This window comes from Oncorhynchus tshawytscha, linkage group LG33 (assembly GCF_018296145.1).
Source record: "Oncorhynchus tshawytscha isolate Ot180627B linkage group LG33, Otsh_v2.0, whole genome shotgun sequence".
NCBI classification, from domain to species: domain Eukaryota; kingdom Metazoa; phylum Chordata; class Actinopteri; order Salmoniformes; family Salmonidae; genus Oncorhynchus; species Oncorhynchus tshawytscha.
The window spans coordinates 27,214,473-27,222,964 of NC_056461.1; the positions used below are offsets into that span (position 1 = coordinate 27,214,473).

General features: G+C 45.1%; 1 protein-coding gene across 3 annotated transcripts in view; it reads right to left on the reverse strand.

The window, feature by feature from the left end:
- Positions 1-3,351: 3,351 nt before the first annotated feature.
- The window catches only part of LOC112231057 (dihydropyrimidinase-related protein 2), a 20,124-nt gene continuing 14,983 nt past the window's right edge, over positions 3,352-8,492 (reverse strand). For all 3 annotated transcript variants that reach the window (XM_042311382.1, XM_042311381.1, XM_042311383.1), the window contains 9 exons: positions 7,769-7,849; positions 7,596-7,664; positions 7,358-7,478; positions 7,039-7,195; positions 6,534-6,675; positions 6,161-6,331; positions 4,938-5,117; positions 4,535-4,709; positions 3,352-4,125 (listed from right to left, as the gene is read on the reverse strand). In XM_042311382.1, the coding sequence (XP_042167316.1) occupies positions 4,034-4,125; positions 4,535-4,709; positions 4,938-5,117; positions 6,161-6,331; positions 6,534-6,675; positions 7,039-7,195; positions 7,358-7,478; positions 7,596-7,664; positions 7,769-7,849 (1,188 nt within the window). In that variant the 3' untranslated portion in view covers positions 3,352-4,033. The remainder of the gene's footprint in view (positions 4,126-4,534; positions 4,710-4,937; positions 5,118-6,160; positions 6,332-6,533; positions 6,676-7,038; positions 7,196-7,357; positions 7,479-7,595; positions 7,665-7,768; positions 7,850-8,492) is intronic.

An 8,492-nucleotide genomic window follows, 5' to 3' on the forward strand; every position in this document is an offset into this window, starting at 1 on the left:
ACACACTGAAACTGGGTGAAGTCTGCAGCAACAGTTCATTTTTAGAAAAGAAGGGTAGAGAAGAAAACAAGTGTGAGGGTGTGTGTATGTGTGTGTGTGTGAGAGAGAGGAGGGAGTTCTATAGTCTGCATGGCTTCCATACAGCTAGTCTGCCACGGGCACTATGTTATTCTAATAGCGCCAGGTCTGGACGGGTTGCTATGGGTAACTTACGATCTGACAAGCGTTGCCATGACAAACAAAAAGTGAGGCCTGGAGGGCCTCATGGTCAAGGCAATGTGGCAACAATGGAAGAGCCAGAGAGAGAGGAAGAGCGGGGTGGAATCAAGCGAAGACATACTTTTAGTCTCAGGAGGACTCATGTACGTCTGGCTGCCAAAATGTATTTGTGCTTCGGCAGCCCCCTCTTTCCCCCCCTCCCCCAAATCAGAGTGAAAAAAAGTCCAGTCTATGGGAATAGAGGGATGAATAATTTTAACCCTGCGTCACCTTCTGTTTGAGAGATATGCATTCCAACACTAAGCAAGCAACTAGGAGACTCATGCTGAAAAGATGCCAATACACCGGATAGGGTTTTTCATTGGATCGAGAACAACATCTGGAGAATCAACGATTTTAAATATTGTTAGTGATCATAGTAAAAATAATAATGACAACAATAATCATGATAATAATAATCAAAATCATAATCATGATGACCATAATATCTCAATGAGAATGATAGAAGAAGAGATGAGGTAAATGTAGACTAAAGAGATGTTTTGCTCAGCCATGTACTCTACACATGTGAGGACGAAGACTTGTCCTAGCCCTCATCTCACATGGGAGATTTGACAGTTTTGTTGGAGTATAAGCACTGGAGTGGCCTGAACGCTGCCACCTGAGTGATTGAACACTAACAAGCAGACAGCTCAACACCACCTTCCCTCTCATCCCTGTCTCATCTCATTCCCTGTAGGCAGTGACACTGAAGTGTCAACATTTCATTTCCCTGCTATGGATTCCATAAACACGGATACTGTTACTACCCTGAAAGAGACGACCTTTTAAGAGCTTCCTACGAGACCTTAACACGGCCATGAAAACCAAAGTTCCAATGTGCTGGAAGGACATACAGACACCACTTGTTCCGTGAGTGCATGCGTGCAAGTGTGTGTGTCTGTGTGTGCATAACAGTGTGTGTGTCTGTGTGTGCATAACAGTGTGTGTGTCTGTGTGTGCATAACAGTGTGTGTGTCTGTGTGTGCATAACAGTGTGTGTGTCTGTGTGTGCATAACAGTGTGTGTGTCTGTGTGTGCATAACAGTGTGTGTGTGTGTGTCAGTGTGTGTGTCTGTGTGTGCATAACAGTGTCTGTGTGTCTGTGTGTGCATAACAGTGTGTGTCTGTGTGTGCATAACAGTGTGTGTGTCTGTGTGTGCATAACAGTGCGTGTGTCTGTGTGTGCATAACAGTGTGAGTGAGTGTTTTGCTCTGTATTAAGTCATGGAGAGGAAAAGGCGAAGACTGCAGAATGGCAACTTTTAGGCCAAGATCTCACCGACATGCGAGTGAAGGAAGAAAAACAGCTGGAGGACTGCTTTGCCTTAATGAAAACCAGACCGTGCAAAACGAGTGAGAGTGAAGGACCATTACTGTCACTCCAGGTCTGGGCCCAAAGGAGTGGTGCACTGAGACCTGTGTGCGTGTGTGTGTGTGTGTGTGTGTGCGCCCAGACCCTCACAACATAACACTGCATACTAGTTAGAAATACAATACTCCATGTCTACTTTCAAGCTCAAATGAATAGTGTTCAGCCTTAGGCCACTAAGTACAGAATGACACTAAATAGCAGAAACAAGTACGGTTAAAAACCCTAAAACATTCAAACATTTTCAACATATTAAGCATAGATTTTTTTTTACAGGAGCACTACCAGTGGAATACCAAAGAACAAAATCTGGCACCTTTGTATCGGTTAACACTGGCTATTTTACATTTTTATCTTACATCCTTCTCTTACCACAATAAGAATAATAACAAATCAAACTATCAGTACAAATTCTATGGGTTCAGGCACATAAAGAGTTAAAAGGGAAATGGAGTGGATGAATAGAAAAGACCGTGAGTCTTCTAAATGCACTGGTTGGTACTGGGACATTCTAGAACAGTGGGAGGATGCTATCTTACAAGCATTTCACTACACCCGCAATAACATCTGCTAAATATGTGTATGTGACCAATACATGTGATTACCTGCAACACTGTCAATTAAATGGTCTATGGATCTTAAAGATCCCATAACAGTGAGTGGTCACAATACCCTTCGAGCCAGGTATGTGGGCAGTGGACACATACTGTACTACAGCGTAGCTGAGTACAAGGAGTGTGGCACCATCTTGCTAAGAGGCTGAATTGAATGGGGCGATGAGAAATTGGGCATTCCCTAGTATTCTCACCAACATCTTTCTTCCTTCCCTTCCACCCGGCTACACTCCTCCCAACATCCTAACTTTGAGTCACATCTCCTCTCATGGAAGTTCCATAATGGCCTCTCCCAGGGAGACAGCTTTCTATTCACCACCCGCGAACTCCTTCTCCTACTATACTGGACTTTCCCCGCTTCACAAGCAGCTTTCAAATATGGGGCATGTTTTTTTCATTTCATCTAGAATCTAACAAAGCTACGGGTGGGATGACATGAGGTGAGCACCAGTGACAAGTTCCTCTTAGGTTTTCAACACTACAGTGGTTTGACTTATACTAATCTCATGTATCATCGCGTAGCCTGGGGACGTGGACAGCTTACTACCAGCGTGCAGTGATTTTCAAACGATAACAATGGACGGTTTTACAGTCTCATAATCATTTTCCTTATAGCAACAAGTCAATAAATGGCGTTGATCATAGCCAGTGCTGAACTGATCTGAACAGTGTGGGAGATGAAAATCACACTGGAGGGCGAAGCTGTATAAACAGTAGAGAACAAAGACAAAGCAGACACAGACAGTGAACATATCAATTGAGGAAGGCATATTAGCATCCCCATGTTCACTACACAATTTTAGCGCAACTAATCTAATGTGCCCGTAGACGGGTTGGCCGACAACGTAACGAAAGTTATGCGCCCGCATCAATGTGGCCGGAAGGCGTGCGTTGTTATGATTCTGAACGGACCAATAGCGAGCAACAATGACAGGAAGCTGCCATGTAGGGAATTGTAGGTGGCTCGTTTCAGCTCGTTGAATCTTGATATTGACACCATGTCTTGTTTCAAGGTGTTTTGACTGATGTCATGTCTATGGCTAATATGGCTCAAATTCGCTAGCTAGCTAACCTTACAACTGTAACAATGTATTTGAGAGACAAATGCTCATTGTGCAAATGTATTTATGTTTTCAATAAACATTTGGAGACTAAATAGAGTTTACATGTTGTCAATAGTTTAAGCCAACACTGTCTGTTTTGCCTAATAGTTGCACACACGTCGGTTTTGTTACTAAACAACCAACCCGTCTATTATCTGAAGGTAAAACACAAGTACAACATGCTGCCCTTGTGACTCCATACTTCATTCACCATACTTCCAAAATTAGAAAAGAGGGACGGAAAGCACTTCCTCTATGCAAATGCAACAAGCACCGTCTTGACCTTCTGGCCGTGTTAAAACTGCTCAGTCTAGTCTCACTTCAGCCCTCTATTATAACATGAAAATAAAAAACTAAACTGAATGATACATGGCAGGTAGAAAGTACAGTATAAAACACTAAATAATACAGTCCAAAGTGCTCATATTAGGAGTGTTGTTTTTTCATTTTTTTTCTTCAAATGAGGCAAATCATTTTTATGTGTCTCCTCTAGGGTGGGGCATTTGGGGGTTGGGGGGGAAAGAGTCGGGGAAAGATGTAGGGAGCGTGAGAGGGGTTGAGAGATTGAGGAGGGGAGATTTGGTCAGGCACTGTAGCTAGAGGGTTTGCCTCCTGGTGGAATGGCCCCTAGTCCCTGATGCCCCTCCCCTCAAGCCCTCATTTCCCCTGGTGGCCAATAGGAGTTGTTAACCCAGGTTGGTGATGTTGGCCCTGCCACCGGGTGGCGCCACGATGCGCTGGGTGTTACGTCGAGGAAGGTTGTCATCAACTTGAGCACCTACAAATACAGAAGAGGAGGAGGATGTCAATATCACTGGATTTTCATTGTTATGAAAAAGTTTATCATCAAAGCTATAATAGTGCGCAACTATTATATGACACTGCTGGTCATCTATGAACGTTTGAACATCTTGAAGAATGATCTGGCCTTAATGGCGATGTACTCTTATAATCTCCACCCGGCACAGCCAGAAGAGGACTGGCCGCCCCTCAGAGCCTGGTTCCTCTCTAGGTTTCTTTCACCGTGCTTGTATATCTGCATTGCTTGCTGTTTGGGGTTTTAGGCTGGGTTTCTGTATAAGCACTTTGCTGACATCAAAAGGGCTTCACAAAATCGTTTGATTGATTGAGAAATAATGACAGATACTGTATCTCTAATGAGATCGATCCACCCAAGTGTTCCTCACCAGATAGGCTGAACCCTGACTGGTGCAGGTTGCGGACAGGCTGGGCACCAGCTGCTGCCTGCTTGGCTGGAGAGGTCTTGGCAGAAGAGGCAGGAGTCATAGTTTTGGGTGTGAGTGACACCTCACAGACAGGCCCGTCATAGAGGCCTCGGGGAACTCCCCTCAGCTCAGCCAGCTGGAAAACAAGGAAGAGGCAGAATAAAGAGTCAAGATCAAACAACCTAAACCTACGGATAGTGGAATGCAACATCCAGCTTGTCAGCAAACAATGTAACATAATACAGGGTATCAACAAAGACTGTAACCCACTCCCCTAGTTACATCAGTAACACTCAAGCTGGTAATAAAAGAGAAAAATGCACAACACAGCCCAGAATGACACAGTTCCATAACAGTGCTGTACCCTGCTGCGAGCCCTTATCCTCTTGTAGACGTAGTCGGAGAAGGGCTTCCGGCCCACGAAGCGGCCGCACCCCTCAGTGGTGTGGAGGTTCCCCTCCTCCAGGACCATCTTACCCTGGCTGATCACCACCAGGGGTGCGCCACGCACCTCCACGCCCTCAAATATGTTATACTCCACATTCTGGAAGAGCGATAGGGGGAGAAAGGAGGAGAGGAAATATGGTATATCATTTTTTTCAATCTGACCAATATTTCCATATATCAATCAGCCTCTTGTGATTTGTGTGAGTTGATTGGTGTTCAGTACTAGTGTGGTACTAGTGTGCCAGTGGAGCAGTTGTTTTATAGTGGGCCAATGTTCAAATCATTAACAGTTCCCTATGTGTTTTTCAATGGTTAGATAAATGGCAATTGAAAACCCTTCTGGAGAGAGCATCATTGATGTGCTGGTGAGATTTGAGTCTCTCCAGACAACAGACCATTGATTAAGCCAGGCAGCGAGGAGCAGAGTGTTACAAGGCAGTTACAACAGGGTGTGTGCAGTGGAGAGCAGTGTGCAGTGTGACCAGTGTGACCTCAAAAAAGCTACTGGCTGACTAGGCAATCTGGTGGGCTTCACAGGGCTTAGAAACAGCATGAGGTCACACGGAGGCTGGACATCCCACCTCACACGGACGAACACACCACTCTCTCTGAATGACCAATTTTCCACATTTAAATGAGTCTATTTCCTGACCAAACAGAAATAAATAAACCATAGAACATAGAGAGCTAGAGCAATTAGATATCAAAAACACATATGCATACAGACTGGCACATACAGACACACACACAGGCACACACACACACACACACACACACAAACAGTGTGACTTGCCTGCTAACAATCAGAAATGAGATGTTTCAGTACTCTGGCAGAGTTTGGGGATGACATCACTCCCCTGAGTCAACATAAGGCCCACGCCCTAGTGCTGGGGAACCCAACCAATCATACGTGGTCAGGAGTAAGATGACCATAAAAAGACCAATATGGAGAGTCGTTTCATAGAACTATTACAATTTAACCTATTATGTTCACTTCAATGTTTAAAGATGAACCATTTATTTTTGGGCATTTTCCCAAAGATCAATCTGTGGTAACATGTAATACCATATGGCTGGATATACAGTAGATTGTGCCTTTCTGACTGTACAGTATTTGTGCGTAGTGTGTGACTGGCTGACCGAGTTGTGGCTCTTGGCTGAGATGATCTTGATGACATCTGGGTCCCAGAGTACCAGGTCAGCGTCAGAGCCCACAGCGATGCGGCCCTTACGGGGGTACAGGTTGAAGATCTTAGCAGCGTTGGTGCTGGTGACCGCCACAAACTGGTTCTCATCCATTTTACCTGTCACCTGGATGGGCCAGGTGAAAACAGAGACCAGGCAGTTAACTTTGTGTTGTTAGGACATGTGAGTGTGTAAAGGTAAAAATGTGAACAAATACAAATACACATACTGTACACTATATCTACATGTCAGTATGTTCCACTCTAAGTACCGTATGTGAGAATATGTGACTGTATTGTATAGTATATAGTATGTATTCATCTCTCACCACACACTTGTCCCAGATGAGGGACATTCTCTCCTCGGTGCCGTTGGTACCCTCAGGGATGAGGGTGAAGTCGTCTTTGCCCACGGCACGCTGGGCAGTGCTGAAGGTGCAGTGGGCACTGCCAGTCACCTGCAGGTCCCCACTGGAGAGGAGGGCACAGTGAAAGAGATTAGGGTGGGAGAGGAGACATTGAGGGGAGCAAACAGACTGTGACACCTGGGGTCAGATTGGGATGATTGTCCTACTTGATATTGTTACCATGATAACACTTTACTTCATGAATATGGGTATTTGTCCTCATAGTCCAATCCACTTTTGTTTTTATTGAACCTTTATTCAACCAGGCACGTCAACTAAGAACACGTTGTTATTTACAATGACGGCCTGGCAAGAGGCAAAAGGCCTCGTCTGAGATTTTTTTAAACAATCAATGTAAGACGAAACGGACAACCCAGACAGAAGACACAGGCTTGGTAGTGTCAAGGCATTGAGTTAGTGCTCTCACCAGGAGAGCAGGGAGCTGAGATAGTCGGGCGTGGTCGGGTCTGGGCTGAGGGGCGGGGATGTGATGAAGGCGGCGGCCTTGGCCCAGTTCTTGCTCCAATAGTGTGAGCCGTCTGTGCCCAGGCTGGCAGTGATTGGCTCCCCGTACACAACAGTGCCTCCAAGGCCAATCAGAAACATGATGTGATTACAGATTTAAATTATGTTATTGACGCAAACAATATGGTGCCTCTCCCTTCTTTTGGTTCACATGTGTGCATCTTCCCTTCATCTTTCTGTATGTTTGTATTCTAGCAAACATCCTAGAAACAGTGTCTCACCCTTCTTCCTGGCCTGAGCGATGACATCAGCAGCACTCTTGCTCATCACCTTGGTGATGTAGAGGGGACAATTAGTCTGATTGGCTACTGTCACAGAGCGGTTGACAGCCTCCGCCTCCACCTGAAATAGACACCCAGGGTTCAGAGGTCAAGGTGACCTTGCAAGGACACATTTGGGAAACAAAAAGGGAAGATAAAAACAGAAAGAGGTAGGAAGTAAAATGCTGATGCATCCTACCTCTTCAGGACGGCTCAAGACGTGTCCCTCAGGTCCAGTGATGCCCTGCTCCAGAATACGACGCTGCTCCTGAACGGAAAAGAACAGGCATATTTTAAAATTGTCCGGTGTTAGGTGTAGCAAATAGGGTTTTATAGTCCAGTAAATGGTGTATTGTTAGCCCCAGGTCTTACCTCAGCCACGATGTCTCCGTTCTCAGCATGGACCTGAGCGATGGCTCCCAGATCCCGGATCACACTGAACACCTCATAGACCTGCAGAAAATAACCATGTCAGCATCATCAGACAACCACAGATGGATCATAGAACAGACACACAGACAAACTTGGCATCTTGTCATGGTTTTGTAAAGTTAATTGAGCATACTTGTAATGCCAATTTCACACACACAGTATGTAAAACTCATACACTCACAGATGCATCAGTGGTAAAACCAGTTACTGATGTATGACTGATGTATGAGTCTAGTATGAGTCATCGTTTCCCAACAGCCAGAAATGAAATAAAGAGCTATCATCGTTTTCCTTGGGAGACACGCACAAATTAGAGTATAATGCTCTGGCCTGGGCAGCCTCCATGCATTCCTCAGGCAGCTGCAAAGACCAACACAGGCTGTTTTCAAATGAGCCTCGCGTCCAAGATGAATCTGTTTTTACCAGAGACAGAGACATGGACTGGTGCATTGTTTTATCATCCTTTACACCCTCTGGGAACCCACACAGACATTTATTGCATCAGCCTCCCCATCCACCATCAACTCAGCCCTCAGCCAGAGCAGGCCATGGGAAGCAGCTGGATTTAAGCGCTAGAGTATATGATGTCATACAGTGTCATTTATTAAGCATTCAGTTTCATTTTGCCACATACCTTTTTAATAGTATGGTTAATGAGGTGCGA